Here is a 15,272-nt window from a genome sequence, read left to right as displayed (position 1 = left end):
TTAGACGTTATTATTATGGATGGGATATTATATATATTCTAAATATATACTTACTTGTTATTAACAAAACTATAAACTTTTCTTATAGGCTATCAGTCCTTAATTTTGTATGTGCAGTCAAAGACTGACGTTCCCACCACACTGCTGTGTTTGTCCTGCTCTAGTTGAAGCTTTGGCAACAAGTAAGCTGACTGCTTTAATGAGGTATGTCGCAGTCCTGCTTACTTGTGGGTCACAGTGGTTCACTGTTTAGAGACATTAGAAAGTTTGTGAGCGCCATAGGCCTGCTGCTGTTCATTGCACATTGCTCAGCCAGCTTGCTTGCTGCATGTTTTGTGACGTCACTTAAGACCTCCCACACGCGGAAAAGCTCGCTTTCTCCCCGCCGCTCTCCCGGAGAGAGAGTGAGCGAGGGAGAGTCTGCATGGCTTCGGTCCTCGCTGTGTTCCTTGCTTCACTTCGACAGTCTATTGAGTGGTTGTGTTTGAGTAATGCCAAACAGGGTTTCTTTTAGACACAAGGACTACGTCTTAATGTCGTTACACTGTTGTTGTTGTTGTTTTTTTTTTAATTTTTAGATCGTTTTTTACCTCTCTGACGTTTTACATCGGAGCTTAGTAGGCAATGATTCCAGGTAATGTCGTATCACGGACTTTCCTGTAATCCTGTCCTTCCATGGAGTTTTAGAGGGAAAACAAATCTACTTCATGCATGTACTTTAATAGTTTTAATAGTCTGCTATCCTGGCCAGTCCACATCTTCTTTTATATTACTGCTACGCGGAGATTCTGTGCCTCTCTGTCGCTATCTTTGCACACTTTAATTATTGCTAGAATATATTTATAAATAATAAACGGCAAACGGTCTAAAATGAAATTAATAACTTTATGGTAACATCGTGAATAGCTCCCAAGCAGTTTGTATATAGGCCCAAAATAAAGTAGCGTTTAAACCGACTGGCAAAACTGAAGGTACGCATTTAGGAAAGTTGTTTAATTATATATTTCATATTTAGTGTGGCTGCATAAATCAGCCCTAATAATGAAATGTGTTCTTCCTCGCTTCATTACAACAAGTCGGCCCAGCTCTGTAATCCTACAAGTCCAACATAAAGTATTTCCTCGCGAGATGTAAATGGTTGTATTTGCATGCGGAGTGATTCATAAACATGTCAGTGTTATGAAATATATGGGGGATATTAAAACTTTCTATTTAAATATCATGAATTATGGTCGCAAAAATGTGTTCCCATTTAAGAGGAATGCCGAGTATTTTGGTGTCTGGTGCAGAAGCCCATTCGTCATAAGGACAATAAAGAGGGTTTTCGCCTGACAGTGAAAATTTATGGTTGCCCTTCTTTGCCCTAATAACTCACATATTGTGTCACGGACTGACATCCCTTGCAGAAAATACCAAGCCTGTTATCAATCACACATCTTTGCATATTGTGAAACGTCCCCCCCTCTTCTTTTCTGCAAGAAAGGAAAAAAAAGAAGACTGAAAACATTCGTAGAAATAGAGATCCGCTTACTTGGACTTTTTCCTTCCTCCCTCTCTTAGAAACACACATATTACGCTGAGAACAACATGTCTTATTTAGAAGTCGACATTTATTTATATTGCATGGGATATGTAGACAAGATAGAGAAGATAGTTATTGATTTCTTTATTAGTGCACCTTTTACAAAGTTGAAATCAGCTGTGGGCCTATAAGGTAAAAAACTTTTTTCCTACCTGTCTTTTTTTTTAATCTTTTGTAAGTTTGCTCTGTAAATGTTTTATTATATTCACTCCAAAATGTAACTAATTAAAAAAAATTATGGGACTCGAAAAAAAAAATTATTTTGCATTTTTATTTTTCTCAAAAAAAAATTACAATTCAGTAAAAATAAATAAAATATTTTGCAGCCTTGACTGTCCACTCCAGGTTTTCTTGCTCTCCGTGTTGACCTGTCAAGCAGATTACCACAGAAAGAGATTAATGGCAGAGGCGGGTTGCAATAATAATCGTTTTGTTTGATGTGACAACTTTGATAGGCGTTGATTTACTTACAAACTGATAGGCTTTTAATTGAGCGCCTCCATCCCGATTTAGATGAAAGGAAAACCACATTGAAAAGCTGCCCGATTGCCCCGCAGCCTCAATACTGATTAGCCATCTCAGCGGTGAATAGTTCAAGGCATTTTAAACTTCTTTTCTCAACGGCCTGACAGACCATTTCTCTTCTTTTCTTTCTCCCGGTCCGCGTTTCTGCCCCTTAAAGAAAATAAATCATTTCCATTGTATGTAAATAAAATCGAGCTGACATCAATATAAACTGTCTGGATTTCTTTCTCTCTTTTTTTTCCAGTCGTCTTTGTTGTTCTTGTTGCAGATGACAGTGTGCCCGAGGCAGATGACAGGTTTTAACAACACAATGGCAGATGCGTTTAGCCCCCCCTCCCTAAAAAAATGGACATGGTTCTGTTTTGAGAGACCGCAGTGTGTGACCGGGTTGTTACACATTTGAATTATTATTAAATCTTGTAAATAGTTAAACTGCGTCCATGCTATCCAAGAGAGAATAGAGGCTATAAATATAGATAGATAAAGGGAATATGAATTCTACATCCCTGCACTGTTTATTTAACTTTACGTTTTGTGTGTGTAATTTTTTTTAAGCCCAGGATTTTCTGTCCATTTGTTCACTTCGTGCATTTTTGAGAGGGCACGTGTTTTTTTTCTTTCTTTTTTCCCCTACAGCTCTTTCTTTGCTCCGTGATCCACCTATTATAGCAAAAAGCCGTTTAACACTATTAAAAACCAACAGCTTCTCCGTGGAAATCGAGAGCTGAACTGCAACTTATTAAAGTTTCATCGTGTATACCACCACCGATAAGTTTTACGAAGAACTCCAAAAGTTGCGGACTTTATTTAATAACTGGCTGATCGGTTATGGAGTGAAATCAACGGCTTTGACTCTGATACCCTCCCACGTCAACGCGGGCTTGTTGGCTACCGTCGATGCATCTTAAAAATTAAACCTTGACACGATAATCAATTTATTTCCTCTGAAATCTTGGGTGTCTCTTGCAGAATGTCTCCCTGTCTCTCCCTTTCTCTCCCCCCCACTTGTTCTTTTCCCGCAGTCGCACTGGCATGTAATCAGCCACAATAGCTGACATAAATCAAGCAGTGGATTGACAGCCTCTGACAAATAACTGATTGATTGCGGTGGAGCAGAATTGACACTTGACGGAGGGGTGGAGATAGAAATAGAAGGGCGGTGTATATTATACTGAAAACATGTGACATTCACATCCCTCCATCACTACATTGGTCTATTCCTGTCAACGCTTGTCTGTTTAGGGAATTCGAGCTGAAGTGGTTGGTTTTATGGTTACCGGTGGAAAGCAGTCCTAGTGGCGGACGTCCGTAAAATGCGCGAACTTTGTGCGTCTCTCAGGTTGCGAACAGTCGGAGGAAAACGAACAAAACACTTGTTAATATAACGACAGAATCAGATGTGATAATGATTTTATGATGGGCACTTTAAAAGCTTTTGGTGAAGAAGAAAAATGTTAGAAATATATGAAAGCGTTCATAGAAACCAATGAAGAATCATCCCTTCTGAAATCTAGATTAAAATCAATGCGTAGTGAACATTAAGTAAATAATTTAAATATCAACTGAAAACAGGACGGATAAACTGAGTCCCATTTATCCCCTCACCCCTGAACAAAACTTGAATATATCAAATATTAGATCAGATAAATGAATGATCCAGAGTAGAGCGACTATGTTTCATGATTGTTAACTATAATAAGTGTATGGATCGTTCTTTTATGGTGTTATTTACTCACTCTTCTGCACACTGTTGTGTCCTTATCGCCACTATTTTTTTCTCTAACTTGTAAGCGTTCACATTAACCAATATATTTAACGCTATCTCCTCCCCCGAGCTGTCAAAATAGAGGCGCTTACAAAGAGGAGAACGTCACATCCCCTTGACCCTCCAATCACCTCAGGGTCCCATTTGATTGGAAGGCGGCAAAGGCTTTAATCTCGGACTAATTCAGCTGCTTTTGAAGTGAAAATTTCTACCAGTTCGTACTTCGGGAGTACAGAGCGAGGACCTGCACACAGACGCACACACAGGCGCAGCGCTCATGGTGCAAGACGCAGACACGGATCTGCGATAACCTCGCACCGTCTCCTTCCAGCTACCGCGCCTTTTGCTCCTTTACTACCAGGATTACCGATTATTGAAGCGTTTTCCGATTCTTTTTCTCCCCCCACCCCACGGCAGAGAGGCTCGGTGCTTTTTTTTTCTCTCCACCCAAATCTTTCTTAATGAATCTGTGGAAAGCAGCGTCACTACATTTCCTGACAATTGGGACATGATCACATCGCCCTCGGCGTCTGCCTTAAAAAATAGTGATATTTGTGTAGCGTGGGAAAGCAGCAGTTCTCGGAATAGCGGCTCAGCGAACGTCAACAAGCCTTTTCTCCACTCCGCACCTCCGTCTGATCCACTACGGCAAGCGAACCGACTTCCCATCAAGGTCTTGAAAATGCTTACCGCACGGTCGGGACACATTTTGCACCCGGAGTATCTGCAGCCTTTGCCTTCGACCCCTGTCAGTCCTATAGAGGTAAGAACAGCGTGGATTGAATGTGTTTTTAGGGAATGCTGTTTCGTATGGAAACGTCCTGGGAGTCTGTTCCTGTTATTCTCTGAAATCGCATGTCCTGTTCCAAGTGTGGCTCCAGCGTTTAAAGCGGTTATTTATATATAGATATGTATGTAACACATATGTGTTTGGTTTATTTTTTGGATTCTTTTTAGTGTAGTTTTGTTCTAGAAAGACCTCTAAATAAATAATTACACCTATATATTCGCTTTAAAACACCAAGGAATATCCCGATTAAACGTTCGCCCCCGAGACTGTACTCAAAACAAAGCTGCAGATATGAGTATTAATAGTATTTATCAATCTTTTTATTTTCTTCTTTGCAGCTAGATGCCAAGAAAAGTCCGCTGGCTCTGCTGGCGCAGACCTGCTCTCAGATCGGCAAACCGGACCCGCCACCCTCCTCCAAATTATCCTCCGTAACCCCAAATGGATCTAGTGAGAAGGAATCTAAATCGGGCCCTTTGAAACTGAGTGACATTGGTGTGGATGACAAATCTAGCTTCAAACCTTATTCTAAACCTTCAGATAAGAAGGACTCGTCTTCGGGCGTTTCAGGCGGAGAGAAGTCTGGTTTCCGAGTGCCGAGCGCCACCTGCCAGCCGTTTACACCGCGGACAGGCAGCCCCAGCTCCAGCACTTCAGCCTCCCCTATGCCATCGGACGGGAAATGTGGGGAAAGGGATGAAAAGAAAGAGTCTGATTGTAATAAAAATGGCTCTACGGACGGCTCTGGCACCACTAGCCACAGCAGGATAAGCGTGAGTTGTGGTGGAATTAACGTGGAGGTGAACCAACACCAGGAGACGACGCCTGGCAGTAAAACCACCTCCTCCTCGGAGTCTGTTACTTCTGTATCCTCCGCATCCGTTCTCGGGTCAGGACTTGTGGCGCCGGTTTCTCCTTACAAACCGGGACAGACAGTTTTTCCTTTGCCTCCTGCTGGTATGACATACCCAGGTAGCTTGGCTGGGGCCTATGCTGGCTACCCTCAGCACTTCCTGCCCCACGGAGGGAGCTTGGTAAACGCACAGCTGGCCAGTTCACTGGGCTGCAGTAAGGCTGGATCCAGCCCCTTGGCTGGGGCTTCTCCACCGTCCATCATGTCAGCCAGCCTGTGCAGAGACCCTTACTGCCTCAGTTACCACTGTGCCAGTCATTTAGCAGGCGCGGCCACCGCTTCCTGCACGCACGACTCTGCAGCTGCAGCTGCCGCGAACGCCCTCAAGTCCAGCTACCCACTAATGTACCCGTCACACCCCATACACGGCGTTCATTCCTCAGCGCCATCATTTAGCGGACACCCCCTGTACCCATACGGTTTCATGCTTCCCAACGACCCTCTCCCCCACGTTTGTAATTGGGTGTCGGCAAATGGACCGTGCGACAAGCGTTTCTCCACCTCGGAAGAGCTCCTGAATCACCTGAGGACACACACTGCTTTTACTGGGGCTGAAAAGTTGATATCCGGTTATCCCGGGTCGTCTTCGCTGGCCAGTGCTGCAGCAGCAGCCATGGCCTGCCATATGCACATGCCACCGTCAGGAGCCCCCGGGAGTCCCGGGACTTTGGCTTTAAGGAGCCCGCATCATGCGTTAGGACTCAGCAGCCGCTATCATCCGTACTCCAAAAGCCCCCTGCCAACCCCCGGTGCCCCTGTTCCTGTCCCCGCAGCCACCGGCCCTTACTACTCCCCCTATGCACTGTACGGCCAGAGACTCACCACAGCATCAGCGCTTGGATATCAGTGAGAAGAAGGAAAAAATAAAATAAAAGACTCTGAAAAGTTTATAGTACTAAGAATGCAAATATAAAGACTTTTATATTAAGTGCGCTAAACTTAAGGGCGGGATCCGTGGACTTCAACTGTATTTATTTATATGTCGGCTTAAAAGCAGGCGGTAATATCTGCAAATGGAAAAAAAAAATATTTGAGCAACTCAAAAAGTGCATTATGTTGAAGCTGAACTAGTTAAAGTGAAACACACACATACACATACACACATATGTTAGAATACTAATTAAAGTAGGGGTCTTCATTTCGATGTTAATTTGGAATTGCTATGATTGTATTTGTTCTTATTTAATGTCTCATTGAGAAGCAGAAAAAAAAATAATTTACATGCATGTTTGTTTCTTAAATTTCAGAAATTGTCCACATTTTAAATTGCCGTTATTTTTCAGGTGTTCACCATGGACAGAGAATTGGTATTTTTTTGTATGTATTCTGGAAAAAAATAAGAAACAATTCTGTTCCATATCTCCGTGTGCCTCATTTTCTGACGAGAGTCAAATTTATTTTACACTGACATTTAAAAAAAACAAAACAAAACATTGGCCTCTTAAATCTTTTTAAATTGGGGTTAAGAAAGCCTGATTGGATCATTTCCGCCGACACTGGCCTATAAACTAAATATTTTCCGGCTGTCATCGAAACATTTTAAATCGTGCAAAACAACAAATGTTTTCAGTTTTCTCACATGACTCATATAATCTTTCTTTTTTCTTTCTTCATTATAAACGAAACTTGGGAGCTTTGAACATCAAATTTTAGATGACTTGAAACTTGAATTAAAGTGGGAGTGTGTGTGTGAGTGTGTGTGTGTGTGAGAGTAGAACCGGCTTTATACAGGAAATCATTCGAGAGAAGTTGGGTTGCTTGTGAGTGAATTTTGTCAATACGTTGTTTGACAGGGTGTGACATGTTTTGTGGAGTTCGCTTGCGTAATGTGTGTGAAATACGCCCAAAATGCTCGATAAGGACAGCTGATTTTTCTACGGTTTATAAAAATCAAGAGCATGTGTGTTTTGAAATGCTAAATTAAAATAAATCTATATTAAAACAAAAATCAGTTTTACAACCTTAAAAAGAAAGACGGCAATTGAAGTGAATCAATCGCTGGGTTTCAAATTTAATGCACTATAAATTTTTGCAATCGTTGCCTCTTTAAAAAACAATAAAAAGAAATGAAGTTCTAAGCACAGAGGGAGACTCTAAGAAGGTGACATTTAAACGCGGAGCCTATTAACTGGTGTATTTTTGACTGGATGACCATTGCTAGGAGGATATTATTTATTTTGCGTTTGATAATCTGACCCACCTTGTGCATCTATTGTATACGCCACTATATTTGTAATTAAAAATACTCTGACTTGTGCAAAGTTGTGGGGTTTTCATACAGATGCAAACACTCACAACCCGTGTCTTGGATCTGAGAAGGCCAGGCGCATAAACAAAATATTGAAAAATGTAACATTTAGAAAAAATCATATATATATATATATATATATATATATATATATATATATATATATATATATATATATATATATATATATATACATATATAGTTCAGTTTTTTTTCTTTTTGGCATTAGAGCTTATTCGGTTTATGACGCTCATATATAGATTTACTTACATAAATCTATAGATGATTCACTTGCATTTGAACTTTCATGTGCTATAATTCTTATTTTTGGATAAAAACTTTACGAATCAAAGTCGGTGTGCCGGGGCTATAACTGATTTCACACAGACACGACTGATTAGTTATAGTAAAATGGTTTTTAGCCCAAATTACAAAGAATGGCCTTTACGTACTGTGTGCTTGCTACCGTTTACTCCCAAGCATGAGCGTTATCTTTCAGCTCCCTTGGACATGCCGTTGACCCAGCTCTGTTACAATTACCACTGTTATTATCAAGAATGCCTCCTCAGCTATGCTGTCCCTTGTCTATCGCACAGCGGTTCGTCAGACTTAAAGAAAAAAATCTCTTGGTGTATATAAGGCCCACACGCGTCCTAAACTGATGTAATGACGGTGAAAGGGAGCAATTTCCATTTTTACCCACATCATGGTGGCTGTGCTCGGAGGTCCCCGGTGGAAGGCAATTTATCATGTGCCCCTCCCCCTGGCCCTGTCACTAGAGGAACAGGCAGGCACATGTGTGCATGAATTACCAACCCTCCCACCTCCCCAGGACCCCCCCCCCTCCCCCTCCCTTTAGCTCTCACTGTGGAGATTTGACACAGAGGAAAGAGAACATGGGGGATTAGAGCATGCAGAGTATTAAAGTACATATTCACTTTGTCCATCAAGGCCTAAAAGTGCTTAGGTGTGCGCTGAGCTCTGCAGAACAAAAGGAATCCATGAAATTACAGTACAATAGTAAATTCAGATATGCACTTTACATCAGAAATACTTAAATAAAAACATTTCACTAATATTTTACTCATTTGACAGTGATCCAATTAAGCACGTTAATGGTCCCATGAGGGGCTTGATTCAAAACAAGGGTCAGATTAAACTCTTAATTTAGCCCCTTATACATTAGGTTGGTCAAGAGTGGCTCTAAACTAATGCAAAGTAAGGCAGCTGGAATAAAAACGTTTGGGTTTTCCTATTGTGGACATTTAAAATAACTAGCAAGTGATTCCTTACTGAGGAAGACACCGGGTTGCTTTTCTTCAACTAAAAGACATGCAACCTTGCTGAAGTCGACCTTAGAGCTCTGCTTCTGTGGGGTCAGGTCAGCTACATCGGTGTTCGCTGTCCAAACCGCAATCTAACAGGAAAACACCCACTCAAAATATTTCCGGCATGTAAACAGCATGAAAAACATATAACATGCTATTTTCTAGTTTTAGACCTAAAGCAGCCATTTTAGATTCTTGGGACATGCTTTGCATCCTCAGAGAGAGAGGGAGCGACACTGCAGGAAAACCTGGCAGGACATCTGGCAACAGGGGGAGCCCAGGACGTGACTCACGCACCTAACCCCATATTCAACCCCACTGAATTACCACCACTAAAGCTGTCATTAGTGGGTGTGTGGAACAATATAAAGACATGCCGTAGTCTGCAGTGGCAAGTCTATAGTTTGGGTAACAGCTGTGTCAATAAGGAGAAGCTGCTATAATGTTCAACCCCATGCCAGACATAAGTCAAAAAGCAATTATTATCTTTTATGTATGTGTGGTCATTTCATCAAGCTGTGATTATAATGTAAAAGCTCTCTGTGATAGGAAGAAAAGGGGCCTATCAATAATAGTTAAGCAGCCATTGCAGATAACTTGCAGTTATGCTTTGCAAGTATAGATTGCTACTTTTCAAATACATTTTGATTATACACCTTCTTTTCAGGTACAGCAAAGGGCTGGTATTTGTTACCAGCTTTCATGTGAATATAGTACTTGACATTACACATACCTACAGCTCATCTACACCTTAGCACTCTAATTGTAGTTAAAGGTGTCGTAAGCTGGAACAGTTGACTGTGGTTATCTCGGGGTGTGATTTATGGATATATGGGCTGTTCAGGTGTCCACGGCTTTGCGATTGTTGTAATGAAGCCATAAACTAAGCAGCATGGCACAAAGCAGAGACTCAGTGGTCATAAACAGATCCACTGTTTCAGGTAAATCTATACTAAATCTGCCTATTATCCAGAAGATTAAAAAAAGAAAAGAAAAATCAACATCGTCGTTGGTCACGTGTCATATCCATCAAAGCTAAAGCACCCCTTTCTGACAGATTGATCCTAGAATGCAGTCCCCAACTGAGAGCTGTAATAGAGGTAATTTGGTTCTCAAAAATCTGTGCCAAGGCAGACAGGAATCCCTCCCAGCACTTCTAGATGTGGTTACCCTCCTCATTGATTTACAAATGTAAAGTGCTCATCCAGGTGATGTGAGAGAAGTGGCAGTGTTGATCTATCTGTGCCACTCAGATCTCTAACCAGTGAGACACTTTCTTGTGCTTAGACAGCCTAATTGAGGTCATTTCTGTCCGCTCTGGGATCTGCAGTGCGCCGGGGTGTTTTAGTGTTCAGATAATTTGCCCATTTTCTGATTCTGACAAAGAATATTTTATGGAAATGCACCCTTATTCCAGGCACCTTAATGGAATATGTTGGAGTAGTATGTGGGCTGATGAGGCTGTTGTGTGCCAGTGATAAATGTGAAAAACAGAGAAAATGTCAGGGATGGGCTCAGCTCCAAAGGACTCTTTGCCTTCATTTGAAATTAGCAGTGCCTAAGTACTATGTCTTTAGGGAGTCACAATGCACAACCACAAGGTTGTTCCCATAGTTTGAAACTGTGTGCACAGTATAAGCCTTCATATTTTTTTTGTGGGAACCCAGTCAATTATAAGCGCTGTGCTGCTTAGCTGGACTTTAAGACACTTTCTTTCAAAGTTTTAATTTTTTAGTATTTTTTATATACTTTAATGCTTTGAGGTTTCAGTCTACCACATAATTGTTGCCTTCTTCTTTTCTCCCTTTTTCTATGAGTAAACCCTGATTATCTTAAATGTTAAATGTCGCTTCCATGGGTGTGGCCTGCCAATGACCATGAGTCACATGCTTACTAACGGTATAAATCTAGGTCTGGGTTATTATGGGATAAAGATATAGTTATCAATCAATCCACTCCTGCTTGATGCCTCCTGATAAGGAGTGTACATAACTCATAATAAGGAGCAGATATGATGTAGGGGTTGATGTTTTTATGGAAATCTGTTTCCATAAAAAGTCATGCTGTTTAAGTTAGGCCTACATGGATACTTCTGCTGTATCATCAAAAGCAACATAAAAAAGGCTCGCAGCACAAACCCGTAAAACTGGGTGCCACCCATCCTGTAAATGCTTTAAGTGTAATCCACAGATCTGCTGACTTAGCAGTGTAACAAAGTGGTTATACACACATCCATCACTGATACAAATAATCCCAAATAATTCCAGTAGACGTGGGCTGCAAATACTTTCACTGTCATCTCAGTTTGAATATATTTCAAAATAATGACAACCATAAATAAATGAATAGCAACGCCCTTTACAAATATTATCTTAGTTTTTTTTAACTGAGAGAAATTGTATGAAAATATAAGTACAAACAGTTAACATCAAACTAAATTTATATAACTGCATTAAACATATATTCTTATCACAAATTACAATAAACAAACACTGACTTTTAGAGTTACTCTAAAAGCTGCCATTGTGACAAAAAACATTTATAAATATGAATAAAACTGAGAAGTCACTTTGCTTTACTACATTTGCTAATTTTGCATGAATAATTTTTGTAGCAACCCTCCCTTAAATAAATACAACCACAATACAAGCTAGTTTCAGAAAAAATCAAGTTCTGTTTGCTGATATATGTGATGATGCAAGTTAAAGGAACCAACCACTGAAAATAGTTTTTTGTAAAATCAACTGCACAATTAAAAATAAAAAAACAACCCACCAACATAGCACAAGGCTAGATAACTTTTTCACACTGCTGGCTTCAAGAAAGAATGTGACTTATTTGGCTTTATGACTTGTTCTTTAGTGGAAAATCTTACTCCATAGGTGTCGCTATTGCTTGATCCACCTACACATAAAAGCTACGGGCTGGGTGAAACAAGCTCAAGCACATTCTCAGAGGGATTATCAAAGAAACTAACAAAGTGAAGTGGGCGTAGATTGAGTCAGTTAAAAGAAAGTGTACTCAACCAAATGTTACATTAGAAAACTTTATCACATTGCTGGCAGTGGTCTCCACGGGGCTTGGCAGATGGTGGGGATTGGCTGTCAGTGGTGTGGAGTGGCTGACTTTCCCTCCCCTTTATGTTTTCAACGGTACATGAGTCTGTTAAGTTCCAACAAAGCACTGACTTTTGTTCAGGCATTAAAAGAAAATATAAAGAAACTGAACTGAAAGTGATAACTTCAGTGACTGCAGGACAAAACTTACCTTTGTTTTGGAAGACATTTTGACTTGAAATACCAGAAAAAAAAACCCAAAACAAAGGAAACTAAATCTGCTCAACAATGCTTCAGATACATCAAGTCTCCCAGTAAACCCTGACAATGAGGTAGCATACACATAGTCAGGAGTCTTGAAGTACTTCACGTAAATGGAATGCAGTTATTTAAACATTATCCTTGATCTATTAACAGTATTTGATGACAAACAAAGTCAGCTTAAGTTATAGTCACAGTTTCCTTAAATTACTCTTCCAGACACGTTGAGGTAAATTGCTTATTAATTATAGAGCTCTGTGCTATTGGACGACTAGCTTACTTAAATGAGGAGCCCACAGAGATACGGTTAGGTTTTGCTTCCATTGCAGCGTGAAGCTGAATTTCCTGCCTCAGCAGACTTTTTCCAAACAGAAACAGTCACAGAGAACCATATGGTGTCATTAATAGTTTTTTGGTGAGACTCCATTGGACCATTATCCAATTTAAAGAACACCGAGGACCCAGGACTTACTGTATACAAAACAAGGAAGTGTACACTCCACTAAGATATCGTCCAGAGTTTCATGGTTGGAGCCAAGTGTAAAAAAACAGTAATATATAACACTTATGTGATTTATGAGAGCTAAATTTATCATGTTGATATAAACAATTCAACTATTACCTGCTTCCACATTACGCCAGCAATTCATTCATGTCAGCAGACCCGACAATCCCCTGCATCGCTCTACACCACCAAGCCCAAACCAAACTGCTTCTCCCCGTGCTTCTGCTCATATGACTTTCAATTGAGACTTCTCCAAGGAAATAAGAGGAAAGGGGGACATTTCTCAACTCATCCACATGCAGTAAGTGATGATGCTGCGATGTATCACACATTGATCTGAGACATTTGGGAGAGCGGAGGGTATTAAGAAGGGAGCGCAGTAGACTAATGGGCCTGACTGGGAGACAAATTGGGCCAGACATACAGCAACACAGCCCCAGGAAATATGGGGGCTTGCATCACTTTTATTGCTTTAATGCATTTTAGTGTTAACTGTGAAATTGAACTTCAAATTACCTACCATCCATTTGTTTTTTCTGTGTGTTTTGTTCTTGTTGTCTTCTTCTCTGCAGAAGGTGTAGCAAAAATATTGCAAACGCTGAACTGGCAAGTTTCTCAGTTTTGCTTTCGAAACAGGTTGCTTATTTAAAATAGTTGGCTTTATTAGTGGGTAAAAAGTTAGCGTGTAATGCAATCAAGACAAAAATCTTTCGTATTTCCTTCCAGATAATAGCATTAGGGGAAAAGAGGGCAACAAAGGAAATGGTAGTGTAAACAATATAACTCATGCAAATTTTTAGGTGATTACATTTAGAAAAAATAAACAAGAGAAAGAAAATAGAAATACAAAATAGCTATAAATCATTTGTGAATTCCTTGTTAGTGATTTCATCATGTATTTAGAGGATCAATACTCTTTTAAAATGTGTTAGTCTACAACTTTGTAATGCCCTGTATATGTTTAGTCATGTAGCTGTGTGCAATTAGCACCAACATGACAGATGACAATTCTGTGATAAAACTGTGCATGCAAAATGCCTCCATCCTCATGTTTACCCCCCCTCTGCTCCACTGCACAGATTTTTGTTCTTTTTGTTGCAGACTTGATGGCTTCTTCCGTAACTGAGTGCCTTTGAGGCATGCAAGGGCGGGCTATAAGCCCAGCGCTACAAACAGTGAGCCAACAACAAACAAAGAGCAAGAGTTTAGTAAGAACCATGCCAGTTCACAGGGATGAGGTGAATCAGACTGAGGCTAGTTCTTGATCATGACAGCTCAGTCTTATTCCCAGGCTGAAATGAAAATGAAAACTAGACCAGATTTCTATATGTTTTAATTAAAACTCTAACTGAAGCAAATTAAAAATAAAAACATTTACAGGAAAACATGTTATGACAGGTATTTTACTACGAAGTTGTCACATATAAATGCTACTAAAGGCTAGGTAAGCATTAAAACAATAATACATGGGTTTATATGAAATTCCCAGGCTGAAATAAAATTTAAATAAGACAGCATTTTTAAAAATCATAAAAGTAGCTAAAAAAAAACTATATGGGTGTAACTGAAACTAATCAGCATGTGAAAGGAAAGTGTAAAACAGTTTCAGTCTCTTTGTAGACAAACTTATTGACTTGCTTATTGACTTATTCTGTTGGTTTGTCTGCAAAGACTTGCACAGACTGGACTTAAAATAGCAAACTTAAAAGACCAGGTTACACATATTATATTGTATAAAGCATCTAAATGTATGATGATTTGATTCAGCGCAAGTATTTTATGTGACTGGAAGTTATACTCTTATAACAGTGGTATGACAGTCATATGCCTAATGGCTCCCCCTATAGACAGTAAATGAATGGGGAAGCTCGAGGTCACGCAATGCCAGTGTTTCTGTCATGAAAATCTGTAATAGTTCAATTTCTTTAAGGTAGAACCTGCCAAATGCGAGCTATCAACCTTTAAGGCTCTCAAAGTTATGAGAGAAGAAGCACACATACGTTAGACATGCAAACAAGCCGCACACCCAAGGAGTCAATCATAAAATAAACAGACGAAATCTACTGAAAATTCGTAGATAGAAAAACTGTCACCGGGATGATTCTCACCGCAAAGAAAGTGAGAAAGACAAGTGAAGGGATCTTTTGAAACCTTAGGTAAATAAGAGGAATCAGGCGTTGAACATCCAGGTAATAACTGATGTTATGACTTGGCATTTGCTCTGACATGCATTTGAGACAGGAACATTAAAAGATACCCACCATTTGACAGGTATCACAGTTCCCTCAGGCAAGAAGGA

General features: G+C 40.1%; 1 protein-coding gene across 1 annotated transcript; it reads left to right on the top strand.

Moving 5' to 3' along the window:
• The first annotated feature begins 3,999 nt into the window (after positions 1-3,999).
• On the top strand, positions 4,000-7,792 carry znf503 (zinc finger protein 503). Its single transcript, XM_063491347.1, has 2 exons — positions 4,000-4,635; positions 5,001-7,792. The coding sequence occupies exons 1-2, from the start codon at positions 4,381-4,383 to the stop codon at positions 6,423-6,425; spliced, it is 1,680 nt and encodes a 559-aa protein (XP_063347417.1). The 5' UTR covers positions 4,000-4,380; the 3' UTR covers positions 6,426-7,792.
• The last annotated feature ends 7,480 nt before the right edge of the window (positions 7,793-15,272 follow it).

This window comes from Pelmatolapia mariae, linkage group LG13 (assembly GCF_036321145.2).
Source record: "Pelmatolapia mariae isolate MD_Pm_ZW linkage group LG13, Pm_UMD_F_2, whole genome shotgun sequence".
Lineage (NCBI taxonomy): Eukaryota > Metazoa > Chordata > Actinopteri > Cichliformes > Cichlidae > Pelmatolapia > Pelmatolapia mariae.
The sequence above is the reverse complement of the archived record's forward strand: the minus strand, read 5'-3'. Positions and strand labels throughout refer to the sequence as shown.

Bases quoted from the DNA above. Each gene is read 5' to 3' on its own strand.
- znf503 (XM_063491347.1), top strand. From the start codon at position 4,381: ATGATCACATCGCCCTCGGCGTCTGCCTTAAAAAATAGTGATATTTGT. The intron at 4,636-5,000 runs GTAAGAACAGCG...TCTTCTTTGCAG, and splicing joins CCCCTGTCAGTCCTATAGAG to CTAGATGCCAAGAAAAGTCC.